We start from the raw sequence: 22649 nt of genomic DNA, 5'->3' as shown, positions 1-22649 counted from the left end.
TTTTGAAGAGATGTGATTTAACTCCTAACAGTCCCTTTTCAATGTAAGGTCTATAATTTAAGGTAAAATCTTAATTTCAGAAAATATTTACCAGGAATATAAATGCTTTTGCTATTTTCTTCCCATGGCTTAATCTATCCTTTTTCTACTTATTTACATAAAATATGTGTTCTGTTAATTTCATCATATCATAGGTTTTATGTTTCATGGCATTTAGAATTTAGCAAAAATTTACCTATACATTTTCAGTGTCAGAGTTAAGCTGTTGTTTCATTAAATGTGACCTTTTTCAAAAGATATTTCCCAAGCAGTATATCTTAAAATTAGTGCAGCTTAGTTGTTGACACAATGTGATCAGGACGGCTAATCTTTAAGGTGTTGAACAATTCAATAAAACAAGAATATATTAAACTAATGTCAAAATGCTGTAAGTAATAATAGACAAATGGTACAAAATATCTTTTAGTTACTAAATGACAGTAATAAATAAGCATTGGAAGCCAGTATTTGATAGCCATGATCATTTGATAATATGGCATTTACATAAATAACTTGTTTCCTTTTGGACTGGTGATAGCTTCCCTAGGCAAAAGACTGGTGACAGTTTTTTACATTATGAATGCCCTATTTGATTCTTATTTTAGGTACCTGAATAACAGTACAACTTTTACAAAAAGTTGTTTTCTTTGCTTATGAAATGGGTTCATTATCTACTTCCTAGACATTTCATTAGGTTTTTTGATTTCTTACAGTTCACAAGTTCTAGTACAATATTCAACAGATAATACAGTTTCTGGTATCGCTTGCTTTTTATCCAAAGCGAAACAATTTGGTCTTTCAAATCTATTTATTTACAGGTAAAGCTGGTTTTGCAGAATTTAATAAATGGATATATGCAGCTACCTGGGAAGGCAAAGCATCCAGTTCAATCAAGGATCCTGTAATCTGATACTATTACTGTTGTTGTCCCTTGCTGTCCTAAATAGATTCCATAATATTATTTCCTAGCCTCTCATTATGACAGGTTTTGGTTTTGGCACTCTTACTACAGAAATTAATCTGTCTGGAAACTGGGTTGGCTAAGTTTTCTATTTCCCGTTTGTTAAATCATTGTAGGGATGGTATCAGAACAACTATGTCTGAACTGTAAAGATCTTTTAAGCCTGTTCCGCACCAGTTGGCTTTCCTCTCTCCTAGTCTCTCACAGTCTTTTCTTTTTTTCCTCTTTTGCTTAGTTCCTTTTACACTCAGGCTGCGTAGGGGATTTAAATTCCAACCCGGAACTCGGAATGGCGCGCCTTGACTGACGGGAGTCGTAGTTTTCGTGACTCCTCCGTAATCGCTTTTCACGCCTATTCCCTTCCACAGTGAAAAACTACAACTCCTAGAACGCACCTGCGGGGGTGTCCACCCCCTATGCGCACGCGCCCTGAGGCCGCAGAATTTGAATCGGCGGCGTTGTTATTGACGCCATATTGGGGCCGGCGGCGGGTGGAATAGTCGTACAGTGGAGGGGGAAGCGGCTGGACGTGTTTGCTGGAGCTCCTGCCGCTGCCGCCACCTCCTAATCCCTCCACATCGACTGCCGCTCTCAAGCTTCTGACTTAACTCGGGCGTATTTGTAGTCGCGTTCCAGCCTCATACCTCACCGGGCTGTTATCGACTGCTGAAGGGAGCCGGTCTCAGCGCAGGAGCGCCTCGGGCGCGGCGCAAAGCTCGAACGGACGGCGGGGGCGGCCAGAGCCTCTCCCGGGGGAGCTGCGCCTGAGGAGGCGGAAGAGCCCCCCTGACGCGGCTGTCGTGAGCGGCCGCCACCGCCCCTCCCGCTCTCGCCCGGGCCGGCCGGGCCACTGCCCCTGCCGCGGAGGCAGCGGCGGTCGCGGCTCTTATCTCCTCACCGGCGCTCCGGCACTCGTCTTTCTGCTCTTGAGCTCGTCGGCTAGGCTCTCCTCGAGTCCCGCTCTCCCCCCACTTCCCTCGCCCTCCCCTCCCGTCACCCTTCCCCGACCCCACCCGAGCCCGGCCCTCGGCTGCCCCGGCCATGGCGTGTGGAGCCACTCTGAAAAGGACTCTGGATTTCGACCCGCTGCTGAGCCCGGCGTCCCCGAAGCGGAGGCGATGTGCGCCATTGTCGGCGCCCACCTCGGCTGCTGCCTCTCCGTCGTCGGCAGCCGCGACCGCTGCCGCCTCCTTTTCGGCTGCCGCCGCCTCGCCGCAGAAGTATCTCCGAATGGAGCCGTCCCCCTTTGGCGACGTCTCTTCCCGTCTCACCACAGGTGGGACTCGGCTCCGCGGCCGCCGGGGTGGGCGAGAGAACTGGGGTCCCGGGACGCGGAACGCGGCCCCAGGGGTGGGGGTGCCGGACTGGTGCTCGTTCTTAGCAAAGTAGTAGACACCTTTCTTTTAGTTAGGTCCTCCAGCCTCGGCGACACAATAGAAATGGCCTGATGTCAAGGGGGTGGGGGAGTCGGGAGGTGGGGAGGCAAGGCCGTTCCTTGCCGGGTATTGTGGGGAAGAGGAAGATCTTTTCTTTGGGCTGAATGACTGGAATTGAGTGTTTCCGTAGTCTGGAGAGCCCCAGCGGAAATGATCAGAGAGGGCGATATTATTCATAAATTTAGGCGAGAGAGGGTCACATTTCACCCGAATCTCGATGTCTGTCTCCCTGAATCGATTGGTTGCAGCTATTAACTGTGGGACTGGGTGGTTTGAGGCGAGGAGGCAGCCCCTCCTCCAGTTCAGACATGGCTGATTTTAGTACCGAGGGGATGGGGGGTGGGGATGGATGTCACTGGGGCGAGATCTAGGCCTGTCATTAATCACCCACAAGAACGCCACTTTGGCTGAGTCAAGACCTGTTTCCCTAGCAGGGTCAACAACAAAGAAAATGCTCTTCCCGAGTACTGTAATATGATCGTACTATACGTCTAGATCCTGAGAAACTTGAACTTTTAATGAAAAGCGAATTGTATTGAAAATTGAGGCTGAGGAGTTGCTTCTAGTTGGAGGTGCTTTATTTCTGCTCAGCAAAGGATGGTGGGGGAGAACAGCCTAGGCCTTGAGAATAATAAAATCAACCCAAGATTTCAAGGGACTTGAGTGTTTTTGCTTTTCATCTTGAAACATTTCCTGAAAGTGACTATGGGGAAATGCCTTTTGGCTGCTTTATACTGCATGCGTATACTCAGTTTTTTTTCTGTACTTTAAAAATCCTTGTGTGCCCCTGGCACAGTCCTAGGATAGGCTTTTGTGGACTGGTGGTGTAATCTGTTTTCTTTGTGTGTATAGCATGCAAAGGTTTCATATTTGAGCTTTTGCTAATAATATCTGCACACAAAGCCTTTTCATAGTTTTAAGTGTTTTGTTCTTGGCTTTTAAAAAACTTGTAGGCAGTATATATACCTCTGTATTTGGTAACTTCCATTTTGAATTGTTTTGGTCAAGTCAGGTTTTTCAATATCCTTCCTCAAATGCCTAGGCTGCCATTTTTGCTATTAAATATTTGATCTAACTAAAGGATATACTATTTTAGAGTTGCAGTGAGTTTTCAGAGGCATTCTCGGATAATTTTATTTAGCAGCTATACCTAAATAGTCTTGTATGTAAAGGCATTCATTGATTAGTGTTAGGTTTTGCATTAAAAAAGAAACCATCAGTGTTAAGAATGAGCTTCTGGTGATTAACATTATTTTTAGAGTTTGTCTTTTTAATCAAATGGTATCATTGAAAATTGAAATGATACCTAGGAATCTGTACTTAACAAATAAGGCCACTTAAAAATAGCCCTGGCTAACCAGCCATAAATTTCAGTGGAGCTGGTGAATTAATACAGTGTTAGGTTTGGGAGTTAAACTGTATCTCAGTCCTGCAATAGTTCTGAGCATATGTGGTAAACTGGCCAGAACTGTATTTATTTGTCTTCACTTTAAAGGGAACTTACTCAGAAAGAATTGTGATCCTTTACAAATCTGTCATTTCATTGCATTGGTTAATGCAGTTGGTTCCACATTATCTCAAATTTCAATTGAATGGACTATAATAGTAAAATTACTGGATTTAGTGAAATTGTTTAAGCCCAATGATTCAAATACATATTTTCCAAAATATGCCTGTATTCTGTTCTTCCAGGTGTTTTTGACATCTGATCAAACAGATGGCAGTTTGATCACGTCCTGAACTCTTAAAAATCACACCCTAATTGATAACTTTGAGTCTGCTAAAAGTTGATTTAGCCTTTTCAACTTAAAAAAAGGTTGATTTCAGAAAAGCAGTTGAAATTGGTAAAGTGTTATATTGCTAAAATCTACTTTTTTTTACTGTAATTTTGGATGACATTCTGCATGTAACTTAATTTGGCTTTGTTTTTAGATGGCCACCTTTTGCGGGCTCCTGTATGGTTTTTGTAATGTTGTCATAATGGGAGCTGCAGTGTTGTGCAGGTATCAAAGAGTTTTTCAGTTTTCATGTCCCCAAACTTGCAAGTAATTTTCCCAAGCACTTAAGTTTTAGATTCTTGTTTTAGCATTGGTGATTCTCAAACTTTACAAGAGTGAATATCTGTATATCCTTAGCTGAAATAAGTAGCTAGGGTTGGAAATGGAAAGTGACTTACCAAGTTGAGAGTGATTGGAACTCTGCGGAAACTTTATTTTCCTTTCATTTCTGTGAGTTCAAATATGATTTAAACAACTTGGAACTAGAGTATTGAAGTGAATTTTTTTAGAGCGTGCATATAATTCAGCGTTTTATCATCATTCTTTTCTGGATACTTATATAGTGTGTTTTGATGTGTAGTTGAAATCATGTTGTGGCTTTACTAGTAGTTTCAGGAACTTGAACATCTTGTTTTAAACCCTGGTTTATTTTAGTCACCCCAGGAAGGTGATTCCAAAGTTTGACTTGATGACTATTATTTAAATCTTTATTTTTCAAACTGTTGCAGCTTAATGCCAGGAAAAAGGAAAGGGCTGGCAAAAAAAAAAAAAAAGTTTTACTGGAACACAGCCATGCTTTTTTTTTCTTCTTAAAGTATGGTCCATTGCAGGCTACAACGGCAGAGCTAGTATTTGTGAAAGAGATTGTATTTTCCCAAAGCTCAAGTATTTACTGCCTAATCCTTTACAGAAGAAGTGTGTCCACTCCCTGCTCTGTTAGCAGTGGAGTTTATAATGCTCAGGATGTGAAAAAGGGAAAAGTTAATGATAGGGAAGGGGGCTGGGGGGATCGACTGGGAAAATGAGGACCTTTACTAGTTGTATCAGTACTCTCACCCTGATAAATTAGTTGAAAACAGATTTCAGAGTGTTCTGCATCTTCATTAGTTTTTGAAATATTTTAATATTATCTCTTAGTCAAAGATTGTCACAACATTCCCAAGAACAAAATTATTTTAATAAAACTGAAATATCCTGTACCATTACAAGTGACTATCAGTCAAATCAAACACATTGTGTTTCATAATTGTGTACTGAAATGAATGGTTTGGTGAAGAGATCCTTCTATGGATGTCAACTATTTGGGAATTTGCTAGACACTTTTATTATACACATTGTTTAGGTCTTGTTACCATTGCTCTAGTCTTAGGAATTGAGTTGGATGAAGAGTTAAATTCCTTTGTAAGAATTCATTGTATTTGCTGGAAACTTGCCATTAAAAATGGAAATTGCAGCTTGTGAATGGGGAAGGGTTTACAGGAACTTAGATTGTTCAGTAGACATTGATGCATGCCTACAAACGGAGACACCAGCTGGTTTAAATGAAGTATAAACGGTTCTAGGCAAACAAATGAGATGTCTGTTGCAGGAGGCAGCATTTCACTTCAGATGTCATTTGTATTGAGCCAGAAGTGTTTTTAATATTTTGTGGTTATTTAGACAGCTGTTAAGTTGCTTCTAGTTTCTCAGTGGATTTGGCAAATAGATGGTTTTTAATGGTCTTTGTACTTCAAATTTTAAACCTGGTATTTTACTTAGGACTGTGTATGCAGCTGCCGTTATTTCATATTTCTATGGATTATGCATTTAAGAATCTTGTTAAGTTTTTGGCCTTTAAAAGCAAGAGCATAGCAGTATTCATTACTGAGCTTTTTTTTCTTTAAATAGAAAAATAAAGCCTAACTTGAACACAGAAACAATAAGGTAAACATGGCTAGGTTGGAGAGAGGTTAGCCCTTCTTTAGGTATAGATGCTACCAGTACCATGATTGGCACAGACACATAATCCGAGAGGTAAAGGAGAATAATAAATTTCTTCAGTTTTTGAATGGCTTTATAGGGAAAAAAAGACACTGTGTATGTACTCAGGTAGATCTTTTCCTGAGTGTTTGATGGACCCAGGTGAGAGAGAGAAAGAGAAAGATAGAGCGTGTGCTGGGGAGGGGCAGACAGAAAGGGAGAGATCATTCCAAGCAGGCTCCATGCTGTCTTGGTGCTGGAACTTCATGAACCATGAGATCATGCCTGAGCCGAAATCAAGAGTCAGGCGCTTAACCGACTGAACTACCCAGGCGCCCCGAAAGTTACTTCTGTTTTGAAAGGTTGTAAATTAAGAGATTAAGTGGAAGTGCCCTGCTTTGCATATTTTTTCTATTTGAAAATAAACTTTTGATTCTCTTTCCACTTAAAAGAGGAATGCAGAATTATAACATGGATTAGGTTTGGAGCACCTCTTGGATAGGTGCTCATGAAACTAGATAATGGTGTTGGGGTGTTGGTCTTTTAAGTACCTATAACTAATTAACAAGCAAGTTGTGGTCCCTGCAGTCTTTGCATTAACTCTGTGCGAGTACTGTTGACTCACACATCATTCTCTAAGCACATGTGAAACCACAGTGAATTACTTACCTTTTGAAAAGACTAAAAAGTGTGAAGGGTGGAATACTTGTTTGCTTAAATGAACCAGTCTGGCCTCTGCAGATGGTGAAGAGGTCTTGAACAAATGAATTTATTAGTTCAAGAGGGTCATCTTTAATTTTATTGCTGAGTGTTGGGATTCTAGAATTCCGCTTACCAATGTTTCTCAGCTTTCTGAACACATCTGGGAAATGTGATCTATCAGCAGCAGTCTTGTAGCAAAGACTGTTAACAGTAATTGCCCCCCCTGGATTTTGAGAGGATACAGTGGGTTATAGTTTGAAAGTAATCCCAAAGGTATTATCTGCCATACCTTCCTTCTTAATGTCTTACCACAAAGTTTTAAGATATTTATCAGATTTATTTGTTGAGTTAATCCAGCCTTGGCATTTCCCAAGGTTCTTAGAGATGCTAAGTTAAAAAAAAAAAAAAGTAATTTCAGTTCTACCCTTCATTCTGTACCAGTTTTTCTTTTTACACTGTTTTATAACAATATAGCCACAATTGTTAAAACATGTTTTGAAAAAAGATTGTGACTCAAACAAATGAGTAGTAATAAGTATAGCAATTAGTTTAAGACTGAACAATACTTTTATTGAGGCATTTGAAGTATACTTCTCAGTATTCCCTCATTTTTCTGGACACTGATGATAAACATAGGATTTTATCATTTTCAGAGATCTCATTTGAAGAAACACATTTTTAGAGTTTGTACATTTTTAGGAGAAAATACTTTGTAATATGAAATTTCTGGTCTTTTATTTCTAAAGGAATTAAGTGATTTACATTATAACAAGTTTCTCACCTGATGAAGCTTTATTGAATAGGGAGGGAATCCTTGCAGGTAAATTAAAACTGTATGTCACATTGTCAATTTTGGTATTTATTTTGGGCCTTTCGATTAAAATTTTGCAGTATGCCAGACTGTGTAATCTTCCTCGTGATGGTAGACTTTTTTTGGGTGGTGGTAGTGGTTTTTAACCTTCCAGCATTAGAAAAACAGCTCATAATCTGCTTATAGTTTGTCTTGGGGGTTATAACTTGCTTTCGTCCTCCCTTTAAAAGTTATAAGTCATTAGTTTTTGTTACAGATGTCATAGGTAGATCATCCTGAAATGGACTAGTGCTTTGCAACATTTTGATTGTAGTAAAATTGTCATCTTCCCATTAATACATTTTTGGGGGGTTGACTTAATTTTTAGTTTCTAGGTTCGATTCATGTATCTGGTTTTTCTCAACATTGTTAAAATCTAAATATTCACTCCAGAAGTCACTTGTTCAAGCTTTTATGTACCTCATTTGAGTTCCAGGTACTGTGCTGGTTAGGCAAAGATAGAGTCTCTCAAGGGAATAGAGCTACCACTGTGGGTACTTTATTAGCTAGCTAAACTTGAATAAAAACACTGTAATCTTTATACTTTCAGTATTACCATATTTTTTAAACTATTTTTTATTTTTTATTTTCGAGAGTGTGCACTTGTGAGTGCGGGGGTGGGAGGGGAGAATCCCAAGCAGGCTTTACGCTGTTCAGGCTCTACGCTGTTAGCGCAGAGCCCAACATGGGGCTTGAACCGCAAATCATGAGATCATGACCTGAGCTGAAATCAAGAGTTGGATGATTAATCGACTGAGTCACCCAGGCACCCCATGTTTTATTTCTTCACACACACACACACACACACACACACACACACACACACACACACACATATTTACATAAATGTATATTGTTGAATTGATCTAGCAATTAAAGAATAGAATGTAGAGTGGAATTTGAAAGATTAGAGAAAGCCAGTTTTTTCATGCATTATTGTCCTTGAACTTTGCCTTTTAATTGTTATGGAGCATTGCCTTGTTCTGTTACCAAAATGTAATTCTCTGGAAGAAAAACTTCTTAGTTTTAGGTTGCTGTGACAGAACAGAGGAACTTGATGCTCACAAACAACCATCCATGGCTTAAAGTGAAATGGTACATTATCAGAGGCTGGCACTGTAATCAGTCCTTGTATGTATGACAGTGCTGACCTACCAATTTAGAATAATTCCTCCCTTATAAAACATCAGTAAAACATTCTGGTTAGATATAGAGGACTGTCCTCTATAGGTTAGAGATGTAGAAGTATCCCTTATATAAATATCTAAATGTAATATGGAAGATTTATATGTATTTATGTATTTATTTATATACATTATTTATGTGTATATATTATATATATATATATATATATATAATATATATATATAATTTGTTATAACCAGTTTCAGAGCTCTGGGTAGATGAGAATTATACACTGTTTGGTTACTATCTTCCTAACAACAGAGTTTGAGGTTTCAGGGCATGATACATAGTAGTAATTCCTCTATTCTGACATCCTATTTTTTTAAAAAAAAATTAGCTTTCCTTCTTGTGATTTATTGTAACTTTAGTTACTTGTGGAATACGGGCTAGGTATTGTAGTAATACAGTACTGGGAAGGGCAGTAGATGTTGACCTTAAGCCCTGAGGTCAGGCTTGGCCCTGACTTGTTCCAGCTGTGTGACCTTTCAGAAGACATTGAAGCAAAGCCACATTTTCTTCATCTGTAAAATAATGCACACGATTATAGTAATATCTGACTTCCTAGGGTGGGTTGTGAGGATTAGGAGCATTTCCTGTCCCTAAGTGCTGGAGATAGTTACAGTGGAGCAACCTCAAATGGGACTTTATTCACTGTCCAGCAGTCCTGCCATTTCGGTGAATGACCTTGCCTTCAACTTCACAGATAAAATAGAAGCCATCTAATGGCAGTTTCTTCATTTTTCCCAGTACCAACACTACCAGTAGTTGTGCTGTCTTGTTTTCCTTTGAGTATTACCAACGAAGTTTAAATGAGATAATTAAGGCACTTTACACAATGAGGGAAGGATCCACTTCTCCAAAGGAACCTTACCTTCAGGATTATTTTTCTCTTTCAACTGGACCTTTGCTTTGGCTTTAAATATTGTCAAGACTCCCATTATAAAGCAATAAATAAAACATCCTCATTTTCCTCCAGCAGTCATCCAGATTTCTTACTTCAAAACCAAATTCAGAGAGCTTTCAAATAAGTCTGTTTGCTTCTATTTCTTCACTTCTTAGGTGTGTGTACCTCAAATAGTTCTTGTCAAGTCAACAGTGATTTCCATGGCATATAATCAGTCGTCCTCTTATTTGACTCTTCTTAGGGCATTTATACTGCTCTGCCACTCACTTCTTTTTGAAACATTTTTTTCCCTTCTGTGATAACACGTCCCTTCTGGCTGTTCTTTTTGTCTTCATCCAGCTATTAAACTTAGGAGTTCTTAGTTCTAGGTTCAGCTGCAGTCCTCTCTAATAGCTCCCTAAGCAGTCAGTCACATGCATAGTCCTGACTTGACTTTTCACTTACAGATGAAGCTCTAATTTAGATCTTTAGTTTAGATCATTCCTCTCAGTTCTGGTGTTGGTGAATTTGGACCTTTTATCATTAGATATTCCCCAAGAAGTCAGGGTTTTTGTTGAAGTCTGTTGATTTTTAAATATTCACAGCTACTATACAAAATATAAATGGGATAAACAAAAGATGTCTGTGGACTTCCAGTCACTGTCTTCTGGTATGAAAGGTAGTCTTAATTGCTTTTTAAAACAGTGTGTAATAGAAAAGTAAATGCATTTGTTCACCTTCAGTCCCATAACATGAATTTCATATTTTAAGAATGGTGTTAGGAAAAATGAATCAGTATATGTAAACATTATGTAATGAGTCTAAGTTTAATTTGATTTACAGTCAAGTTTAAATTGGTTTACAGAATATTTTCCTGCCAGGGAAGTGCATGTCTAATATTGAATTGCAGAAGCCATGGAGGTTAGGGTGGCAAAATGAATTTAGATCACCTTAAATATTTTTGTAATTGAAGTAAGTCTGCTGTTACTGCTTTCCTTCTCCTCTCCATTTTCCAGAATGTCCAGTAATAAATAAACTAACCACTTTATTTCTTAACTGCCATAGTAGGGGAGTTATTATTTCAAGCAGGGGATAGAAACATAAATGCCCATAGTTCCAGGCAAGTAATATAAATGAGTGAAGTAAAACTTCATGGGAATTTGTGAATTCCAGCCTTGCTACTGATCTGTAGAATCACCTGGAAACACAAGAGATGTGCAGAATCTCAGGCTCCATCCCTCAGGGTCTACATTTTAACAAACTCCCCAGGTGGTATGTGTGTCCATTAAAGTTTTAGAAGCACTTGAGAATTTCTGCCCCAAAAGGTAGCAACCACTCTTAAGGTGAATTTTGCCACATAGTTTAGTTTTCCACTTAACAGTAGCCAGAAATCTGACTTTAATTAAAGTAATGAACTTTAAATATTGGGCATAAATTCACACTTTTTAAAAAGAAACTATTCAGGGGCGCCTAGGTGGCTCAGTCGATTGAGCATCCAACTCTTGATTTCAGCTCAGGTTGTTGATCACAGGGTGGTGGAATCCAGCTAAGCCCTGTCAGGTTCCGCCCTGAGCATAGAGCCTGCATAGGATTCTCCCTGTCTCTCTCCCTCCCTCTGACCCTTTCCCTGCTCTCATGTGTGCTCCTTCTCTCTGAACATTTTTAAATTTAAAAATTTTTTAAAATAATAAACTATCTAGGCCAGGCATGTTTTGGGCTCAGTTTAGCTTGTGAATCATCAGTTTGCAATCTGTGGTTTCTAGGTAAGCTATTGCTTGGTGTGTGTGTGTGTGTGTGTGTGTGTGTGTGTGTGTGTGTGTGTGGTGGGTGCTTTAATAAATTGTTGTAGGAGATGGATTTGTTCTTCAGCTTGATCGTGGTGCCCTAGAGTCCTCCTCAAGGAGTCCACTCTAGATCTTACCTTGTTTTCATGTCTGTAGTTAACTGAAATAGAAGCTGACCTTTTTGCCATGGCATTAAATATTTTTGTAGCATGTGTTTGGATTTTGGATGGTTCAGCTTCCCCTTTCTCTTTCCTATTTACTGCTTTTTTTTGGTTTTCCTAGATTATAAACTGTTTGGGAAGATACTTGTAAAGAGCTAACCAACAACAACATAGTTATATCCTTTAGAGTCTAGTGTAATATAAGAGAAGTATGAAACTTATTGGATATCAGGGAGGAACCACCTGCTGATGGAGGTTGTTGGACTCCTTGCATTAATGACTCCCATTGTGCAGTTAATTTGTAAAATTTATACTTAGATCTGAAGGGTTTTAACAAGTTGAGTCACTTCAAATAAGTAATCATTGGCTATTACAGTACCAGTGAAATAACATAATTTGATTTGTAGTGATTATGCCTTTTCTTCCTCTTGTAGGATATAAATGAATGCCTCTTGTACAGTAAAATATTATATATATTATAAACTTAGAATCTTAGCCAGTTGCTTTTAAAGTACTGTAGATAATACCCTAATGTTTGTATAATTGTGTGCAGCTATATTATGCTTATTAGGATTCATGTTAATCGAAATAGAAGTTAAAACTCCAGATATAATTTAACAATCTTGTGTTAAAATTTGGTTCCGTGTCCCTTTGACGTAGTAATTTTAAAGTGAATTAAAAATGGCATCAACTCATTCTTTTCAGTTAGATAGCTCTTGTCTGAGTAAGAACATTGTGCTTAAGATTCCTTCAAGGAGAACATAAGAACTGTTTTAGTTTCTGGGCAAATATCCTGGGAAAGTAATTTATTTATTAAAATGCACCTCCATTACAACTCTTAATTGTGTATGTTTTAATTTATAAAGGAGATGGCAATGTCTAGTATGTAGTTGAGTGCTCTAGATTTGGTTTGTTATTTTATTTGGAAACAGTTCCTTATTTTTAGGTCTTATCAGCTACTGCAGGTTTTCTGTACTTAATTTGTGTTCCTGCCTAAAACTAACAAGCTTTCAAGATTTGTTTTATTTTTTTTTAATTTTTATTTTTATAATTTTTTTTTTTATTAACGTTTATTTATTTTTGAGACAGAGAGAGACAGAGCATGAACGGGGGAGGGGCAGAGAGAGAGGGAGACACAGAATCAGAAGCAGGCTCCAGGCTCTGAGCCATCAGCCCAGAGCCCGACGCAGGGCTCGAACTCACGGACCGCGAGATCGTGACCTGAGCTGAAGTCGGACACTTAACCGACTGAGCCACCCAGGCGCCCCAAGATTTGTTTTATTTTTAATCCCATTATTTATCTGTCTAGATGAAATTTCACTTTATTTTTTCAAAGATACTCCAAAGAGAAACTGGCATGGAAGGTGGTACAAAAAATGTCTTATACACCTAAACCTAAAACTTAATGAGACCTGTTAATGTTTGATTTAGTAATTACGTCAGTAGGAAAATGGCAAGTCTATGCGGGTCTGGAGCAAAAGTTTCACATGTCACAGATCTTTAGACATCTTATGGACTATACTCTAGAAAGACATTTGTAGTTGCTTCTAATTCTATATTCCTCCCTTTGCTCTCAGTTCCATCTTGTTGCTGTTTCTCTTATCCTTGTTAACTTATTTTTTAATCCCTACAACCACTTTCTTCTGTTTATATTGTTGACTGTATTGTGTCCAGGCTTTCTTAAGTAATCAGTGGCAACTAAGAGTAATAAAACAGTTTGGGAGCAGGCTTAATGTTGCCACAAGCCAGGCTTTTTCTTTTTAACATTTATCCAGTTGTTCTCTGTTTTCTTTTTTTTTAATATTCCTTTGGAATATTAATCATTGATAATCTCCCACCTGTTAAGGAGGAGAATTTTACTGGCAATTTTAATGTCATTTACTAGATATGGGAATGAAAATGCCATTAATCACAGAATTTGCTAATACTTTGACTTTCACTTATACATAGTGCAGTGGAAGCCTTAGTTTTTTGTGGTAAAAGAGTAATGTAGTTTTTAGGATTTTTGAAAAGGGATATAACCATTTTGTGGTGTAGTTTGTTATGAAGATAAGTGTATTTTGCTCTAGGTGATTTGCTGCAAATTCAGTCGATGCTTCCATAAGCCAGATATGAAGCCTGCATTAAAACTGGAATGTTCAGGGGCGCCTGGGTGGCGCAGTCGGTTAAGCTCTGACTTCAGCCAGGTCACGATCTCATGGTCCGTGAGTTCGAGCCCCGCGTCAGGCTCTGGGCTGATGGCTCGGAGCCTGGAGCCTGTTTCCGATTCTGTGTCTCCCTCTCTCTCTGCCCCTCCCCCGTTCATGCTCTGTCTCTCTCTGTCCCAAAAATAAATAAAAAACGTTGAAAAAAAAACTTTTTTTAAATAAAAATTAAAAAAAAACTGGAATGTTCAACTGATGTTAGAAGTTTCATTTCACTTTTTCTTATGTACCATAAATTGTGTTGGCAACATGATGTTAGATGTTACATGAACTTGGGATAAAATGGCACTTGCCAGTTTGATTAGAGATGGCTAGATTTAAGTAGTTTAAGTAGACCTAGGAACTTTATTGATGTGTGGAAGACCTTTATCCAACTGGTGTGGAAGCAACTTCAGTTGGCCAGGTACCTAGGTTGAGCTTAGAATGTGTTGTGGAAATTGAATCTGGGTAAATTTCTTGAGTTAACAGCTTTAAAACTGTATGCCTATCCGAACTGAGGTAAATGAGTTTGAGGCTTACAGTTAGCTGAGATCTTGGTCAAGTTAAATTGGCCATAACATTTAACACTGCCATAACATTGTTGATTACATGTTACCAGTATTAGAGCATCTATGAGCACAGTGAGGCTTAGATGACACAGTTGCATCATATTCGACATAAAAGCACTGTAGGCTTTTTTTCTTCAGTTCTTTAACTGCCAGTATCAAATGTTGGCAAAGGAACACCCTCATACATTGCTGGTGGGAGTGTAAGATGGTATTGTGGAAAATGGTTTGGCAGCTTCTTACAAAGTAAAGCCATGCACTTATCATATAATCAGGCCATCCTGTTCCTCTTCTAGGTTATTTATCCATGAGAAATGAAAATTTTTACACCTGTAGCCTTGTACTTGAATATTTATAATAGCCTTAGTCATAATAGCCCCAAATTGGAAGCAATCTAAATATCCATTAAAAGGAGACTGGATAAGGTGTGTGTGTACAGATACACACCATGGAGTACTAATTAATAAAAAGGGCTTAATTATTTATGAATCTCAAAAGCATTTTGCTGAGTGAGAGAAGTCAGACACAAAAATCTACACTTTCTATGATTCCATTTATATGAAATTTTCAAAACGGCAAAAAAATTTCAAATAGTGAAAGTAGATGAATATTGTGGTAATGAAGGTGAAGGTGGTGAACAGTAGCGTGAGAGAACTTTTTGGAGTGATAAAGTTCTTCATTATGATTGTGGTGGTTCCAAGACCTGTTTGTTTCATTTGCATATGTTAGAAGTCATCAAAGTGTACATTTAAATTGGTGAATTCATTTTGTAAATTATACCTTAAAATTCTTTAGCTTGTTCTGCTTCTTAAGTATTAGATGGTATGGAGGTTTACAAAGCTAAATTTTAAGAAGTTTTACTGTATCTTAATCCCAGGCTAGATCTATATAGCCTATGATTTGAGATTATCAAATGAACAAATTTGAGTTTGTTACTATTATTTTGATACATCTTAGTTGTGCTCTGATTTTGTGAAGAAGCAAAAGGAAGACTATGATCTTGAGAACAGTTGTGGTAATCAAAAAATAAGTCACACAAAAGATGTTGTGGACAAGTTACTCTTGTAACTTGTACATTTGAAATCTTTGGTTGTGAATAAACTTTAGGATGCTTTAAATGGCACTTTTTATCAGAATGGTGGTAGCTTTGATCAGAAAGTGATAAATGAGGGAGGCTTGATGTCCATCAGAGACCAAAACATCATTACTTTGAACACTTTTTAGAATATTGCTACTAAAGAGTTCTGTTATTAAAAAAAATAATAAAGCTATCTGTTTGTCCTGGTTGATATAGGAAGTTGCAGTAGTTTTGTTGGACCCCTCTATGAATCTTAGGAAACCCATTTCTATCAAGGTGCTTATTAACTGTTTAGTAGATAGCCATTTTATTTCACACTGGTAAATTCATTTTTAAATTACAGACTATTTCAAATAAATGGAAAAGGGCTGAAAATGACCATGTTTAATATAGACAAATGTTAAGATTCTGAAAAATGTTACAGATAAAGTACCTCTTAATACAGCCGTCCTAAAGTTAAATCATTCCAATGTGTGATTCTATACTTAAGCTGCACATTCATGTATACGTAACAGATTTGTTTACACCACAAAATTTACATAAATGGAATCTTCTTCACTGGATATGTCTTTCTGCAGCTTTTTTTCCCCCGTTAAAATAATGAAAGTGGCAGAATCTAAAATGTTTAAGGAGAAAAAATAAAATAAGCGACTGATTAATGTCCGCTCAGGGTCTTCTCTCTCAAAAGCCCTAAAAGTTCTTACTAGAGAAACAACATAACGCCAGGAAAGAGGAGAATTAAATACATACCTGAGAAAACCACCAGTATTAATTTTTTTTAAAAAGATTGCTCTCATGTAAATCTTTAGCCTTCAATCAACTTTTCAGTTCATTTTTAAATTAACACATCATTGTAGACTTGATTGCTAAAGTTACATTCTGATATATTTATAAATCATTTTAATGCCTAATTGCCATCTTTTGTTTAATTTTGTTTTGGATTGGGATTAACAAATTTAGGGTGTGGCTTTTCACATGGGTAATCTATCTAGGAGCTATGATGATTGTGAGAAAGTGTTTTGAGGGAAATGGAAACCTCAGGGAAATATTTTCTAGAGAGGCTATTTTGAATTAGAAATCTTTATAAAATGAACCATACTGGCATAAAGGATAAGCTTGATAGGATTTTACCCGTTTGGATGGTTGTGGTTGAAGATAATGGTACACTGGTATGGTGGTTTACTATTGAGTACCTGTTCTGTACCAATCACATTACATGGGCTTTTACCCCCAACACTTTTTGCTGTTAATATTATAATATTCTTAGGTTCTGTTGAGCTTAATATTAATGGCCATGACCATTTATGATTTTTTTTTTTTTTTTAAGTTTTCTCCTTCATTCTATCATTTTGTCAATTCTCACTGGGGTGTGCTTGTATATACATAGTGCTCCCCACTTCTAATTATTTATGGTCTTGGAAAAGCCTGCTTAATATTAATAGTTCTATTGTGATGAATAAGGTGGCCTTTGAATTTGGGATTTTTAAGAGTCTGAGTAAACTAAAGTGAACTAAAAGTTCATAAGATGCCCTTATCTTTACATTGAATGAAAAACTTTTAAGTTATTTTTTGATAATTGGTGCTCAGAAGAAATCGTATTGTAGAATAGCTAAATTCCAGGTGGTGTGTATGTGCTGTTTCTGAATAAGTTGCCCCTATTAATGCTTAAATGAATTCCTCCAGAACATCAGTCTTCTGGATATTACTTGAAGAGAATATTTTCAGTAGATTGGTTGTACCAAGTAATTGTTGAAAACCCAAGCGTTTTTTTGTTTTTTTTTTTTAACTTCATGGTTTTTATCTGGTCATTTTTCTTCTCTAGAACAAATTCTGTACAACATAAAACAAGAGTATAAACGCATGCAGAAGAGAAGACATTTAGAAACTAGTTTTCAACAGACAGATCCATGTTGTACTTCAGAGGCACAACCACATGCATTTCTCCTCAGTGGACCAGCTTCACCAGGTAATAATAAACTTAAAGTGAAAGGAAATGTTATTTAGTATGGTGACTCAAGCTTGTCTTTTCTCGCCTTTGATTTAAAAAAAGAAATTTATACAAGTAATGTGTGATCTCTTAAAACATGGTACAAAGTAAGTACTTGCTCCCTGGATTCCCACTACCCAGAGACAACCACCTTGATATAATATCCCCTAAGTGGACTTTCCCGTAAGTGATGTGATTTGTAGCCTTTGTAAAGAAAAAATAAATAAATAACATACCATGTATCTCTGTTAAGTATAGATGTACCTTGGCCACAGTTTAATACTCCGCCATTTTATGGATTTCCCATAATTTAACCATTAATGAAGATAATTAGACTGAATTTGGTATTATAGTACTTAAAAAATTTCCATGTATATATACCCTATCAGGGTAGATTCCCAAAGGTGGAAAGTGGCTCTTAATGTTTAGTAAAGTTCTCAGCAAAATAGTTTTCCTTGTGATGGTAGTTGCCTTCCTTCTCTTTCCTACCAGCAGGGATAAGAAAACCTGGCAGAATAAAAGAAAACATTCAGGGGCTCAGTAGGTAGTGCATTCAACCCCTGACCTCAGGGTTGTAAGTTCAAGCCCCATGGGCTTGGGGGATAGTTTCCTTTAAAAAAAAAAAAAAAAAATCAAAGTCTATAAAATAGTCAAATAAAAATAGATTAGGAAACAAAATTGTTCAAAACTAAATTCCACAGTGCTCCTGCCAGTTGGGTGTGGAGTGCCAGTGTGTGAGTGAAATGTTGTAAGGGGAGGTTAAGGGTAGAGACTAGACTTAAATCAGCAGGAACCAAGTTCATTCATTTAGTCAATTTACCTAGAAGATCAATTAAGTGGCAGCCTCAACTAAAAACTAGGAATTTGAAAGTAAAGATAGCCCATCATGGTTACAGATTAAAGCTGGCATTCTTTAATCTTGTGATAGACACAGCTCTAACAATCACAGCTCTAACGCGGATAATTAGTTAACTGGTCCCAACCATGCAGTTTACAGAAAAGCAAGTGAAACGAGGAATTGGGAGTACTAGAGACAGACATACAGAGCAGGACAAACAACTGATAGGAAATCTGTGTATTTGAGGGTGTATAAAATACTTGCAGCACTTTAATGCCTAGATGGGTAGTAGTCAAAGCCTGTGTTTTAAATAGAAGTATTTTCCAGGAATCAGTGAAGTTCCGATAAGAATTAAACATCTTTTCATATACCAAATAATTTAAGATTTGAGTGCTGTTTTCAATACTTGCAGCAGTCTCTTCACGATGGCTCTAAATCATGTGCTTTTGTTCATGTTATACATAGGGACTTCATCTGCAACGTCCTCACCATTAAAAAAAGAACAGCCCTTATTCACTCTACGGCAGGTTGGGATGATCTGTGAACGTTTGTTGAAAGAACGTGAAGAGAAAGTTCGAGAAGAGTATGAAGAAATATTGAACACAAAACTTGCAGGTATGCAATGAGCTTACTTTAGATCTCCCAGAAACTCAACTGTAAGAAATGTATTATTTCCCATGTATCCTTCACGTCAATTAACTTACCCTGTGTATCCACTGGTTACAGTATTTTCTAAGAACCAGAGAATTTCAGTTCAGGAAAGGAAGTGAACCTTCTTGTAGCTCATGGCCTTCCTTAGTGACCTCAAGAAATAGTATTAAGTTAGCCATGTAGATCAGCAGTAGTATCAATGGGAACTAGATTTTTTTGGTTTTCCTGTGCTGAAAACTTGATTTCGGCTGTTTACCTGACTTTGGTTTTGGATTTTTAGACTACATCTTTCATGATAACTTTTCCACTATTGTGTATGGTAACTTAATCAGGATTTCCCTGATTTTTTTAAGCCACAGATTTTACTAGGTGTTGATAGTATAAGCTTTTTTATTTTGAAGTTGTTAAATCAAGGTGCTAATATAGGCAAGAAAATTTGCTTAGTTATGTGACATCTTTTTCTGTGACATCTGATTAGGTTACAGGTAGATGCTTTGGGATATATTTTGTTAAGCTTCTGTTTTCCTGTTTCCCCTCATTGCAGTAAACTGCCATTCAAAGATCACTTACTAAACTTTCAGAGCAGAGCAAGATCTTTTTATTTCAAGCCCTTAATTTTTAATAGGTTAAGAAATAAGCTTCCCAGCCTATACATAAAAGTCACTTAATTTGGACTGAAATGTAGGTTTCCTGACCAAACTCTGTATTCTTTCCATTTGATAACATTATTATTATTACTGAAGTCATGTGTCTGATTCAAAGGGCCAACTTAGAATTGTTTCACTATACATACTGGATTTTTCAGTTTATCTGGCTCTAATAGTACATCTTGCAAGTCGTGTAATTCATATGTATCTTTATTTATAGAACAATATGATGCATTTGTGAAGTTTACGCATGATCAAATAATGCGACGATATGGAGAACAGCCTGCTAGTTGTAAGTATTTCATCTTTGAACTAAAAACAAGATAATTTCTTAAGACATTTATTACAATTATCTACATTCTCAAGAAGAGAATTTAACAAAATCATGGAGCAAAAAAGGCTGGAGGAAATAGGCAAAACTTTATTAAGGCTTACTTTTTGGTTATTTAAATACGTAGGACGATGTTGGGGATGAAGATCTGGAATGTCTTTGAATTTTGACCTGGACTTTGCACTAATTTTCCTTTTCCTCCCCTTTTAGATGTTTCATGAATCACGTTTTCTGCATTTGTGGGCTGCCTTGTTCCTTGTTGAGTTGTTGCAAGAGGTCCTAATTATGACATGCAGCAATGCCAATACCCCCCTGTGAATACAGGTTATTTCAAGCTTTCGTCAGTGGCAACCACTCTTAGGCAGCAACTGGTTTCGGATATTTCCCTGATGTCAGTACCATCTGGATGTGGACCTTTGCTACCTGTATTAATGCCAGTGGCCTCATTTGCTGTATCATTACAATTTGGCTTCTTATATTAATATGTTTGAAAAGGATTAAAGCTGGTATGCTAAGAACATGCCCTTCACTGGTTGTGTAAATAAAACTGTAGAATGACACTTCAGATGAAGTTAGTGTGATTTTAATTGTGCACTACAACCAAGCTGTAACCAGTTATTAATAATCTAGAATGTAATCCCAGGACATTATTATTGAAGGAGGGAGGGCATTTCTGTATTCCAGGACTTCTTGGGGTTTCAGAATGGATTTTTCTTTTCTTAAGTTTTCTTTCTTCTTTTTTTTTTTTTTTTTTTTAATTTGGTAGTTTTTATTTATTCTATCAATCGTTTTAACAAATGTTTATTGCTGCATTTTTTTCCCCAGTGTGTCGTCGTTTTACTGCCCTTGTAGTACTGGAATTTAGTTGGAAGAATAAAACATTTACTTCTAACCTGCTTTAATGTACAGATGGGTAGTACTTGAATAAAGCCAGTGTTTTAAATGTAAGCATTTTTCAGGAATCAATGAAATTAATTTTCCAATAAGATTTAAAAATCTTTTCATATACCAAATAATCTCAGATTTGAGTGCTATTTTCAAAAACTGAGTTCTGATTCCAAGTTGCTTATAACTGACTGCATGCTAGAATGTTATATAATCAGTTTTAACAGCTGTAGAATTTTTACCTCCAAGATAAGAGTAGAATCCAAGTTTTTTTTTTTAAAGGATGATAGATGAAAACATGATTCATCACATTTAACTCCCTTTCCAAACATAGCTTTGCTGTAATGAAGTGAGCAAAAAATGCTCAGTGATTTCTTTTGTTGAATTCTTTTAGCATATTTCCACTAATTAAACCAATCATAAATGTACTGGGGCATATATATTTATAATTGACCTAATTAGTCAAAGAGAAGTTTGGTTTTTTTTTTTCCCTTTTTAATTTTGGTGATTATAACTCGTCAATTTTTTGTTTAAACAAGGCCAGGGCTTAAGGGCTTTCACAAGATCCTCAGATAATTCATATGCCCGTTAAATGGTTGAGAAGCATTGGTATAGCACAGGGTGGCCATAAATTATCCACCTAATTTATGGCCACCTAGTTTTAATAGCTACCTAGTTTTAATGACCTAATGAGATTGTCAAACTCAGCACTACTGACAATTTGGGCCAGATCACTCTGTTGTGGGAGTCCTACATGTCACAGGATGTTTAGGCCATCTCTGGCCTCTGCCACTAGATGCCAGTAGCACACCCCCAACCCCCAACCTGAAACAACCAAAAATGTACTTCCAGATATATTGCCACATGTTGGGGACTAGGGAAAGAAACAGTCCCCAGCTGAGAACCACTGGTAGGTATGTGGGCGTTTCTAGGAGAATGTAGACAGTAAGTTGGAATACGGAGGGGGAGTGGGAGTAGAGTGGATTTTATCCCTTCTTAACCCCAGTAAAGGCAAAAGGATAAACACTCTTAACAAAGTAAGCATGTGTGAGTTTTCACAGAATTAAATTTATAAAAGCTGGTTTAACTTGGAAGGCAAGATCTACTAAAAGGAAAATCAGTACTGGCAGTCTGAATGGAGCCACAAGTAATAACAGTTTTAATTCTACATTTAAGTTGGATCAAGAATAAAATTTCTTCCACAGCCAAATTTCTGCTTATTACCTTACCAAAAAGTTCTAGCTTATGGGCTACTTACTGATTTTAAGTAATGTGTGAGGTAATGCCAGAAAATAAAAAATGTAAGCAACTTCTTGGATTTACTTATAATTAGATGGATCCAGTAGTTGATTACTCTAGTCCAAATACCAACCATACTTGATCTTAATAAGAAAGATCGTAATAGCTACCTAGGGATTCTGAATTCCCAGAGATCCCTGAAATTGCTTTTTAACAGATAGTTACAGAATTATATGTGCTAACAGCCATTCTTTTATTAAAAGGCAGTACTGGTATGTGCTGTACTTAGGTTGCTATATACAGTAATTGGTGTTAATAAGCAAATCTTCTAAAGCACCTAATAGCTTGTCCCTTGCCTGTTGCTAGACAAGGCTTTCCAATGCTCTGCTCCTGTGCTTGCCTTAGGTAAGGAGCATTAGATCCAAATACCTGTCTCACCGAAAGATGAGTCTTCTCTATTACTGCATCCATTTTCTACTAGATCATTCCCAAAAGCACACAAAATG

The 22649-nt window shown here is 37.2% G+C and overlaps 1 protein-coding gene across 1 annotated transcript; it reads left to right on the top strand.

Annotated features, from left to right (window-relative positions):
* Positions 1-1899: 1899 nt before the first annotated feature.
* Positions 1900-20916, top strand: AKIRIN2 (akirin 2). Its single transcript, XM_047858205.1, has 5 exons — positions 1900-2276; positions 17388-17531; positions 18856-19005; positions 19909-19980; positions 20230-20916. Exons 1-5 carry the CDS (start codon positions 2042-2044, stop codon positions 20238-20240), a joined length of 612 nt encoding a protein of 203 aa, XP_047714161.1. The 5' UTR covers positions 1900-2041; the 3' UTR covers positions 20241-20916.
* The last annotated feature ends 1733 nt before the right edge of the window (positions 20917-22649 follow it).

Source organism: Prionailurus viverrinus, chromosome B2, assembly GCF_022837055.1.
Source record: "Prionailurus viverrinus isolate Anna chromosome B2, UM_Priviv_1.0, whole genome shotgun sequence".
Classification (NCBI taxonomy): Eukaryota; Metazoa; Chordata; class Mammalia; order Carnivora; family Felidae; genus Prionailurus; species Prionailurus viverrinus.
This window is presented reverse-complemented; position numbering and strand designations above follow the sequence as displayed.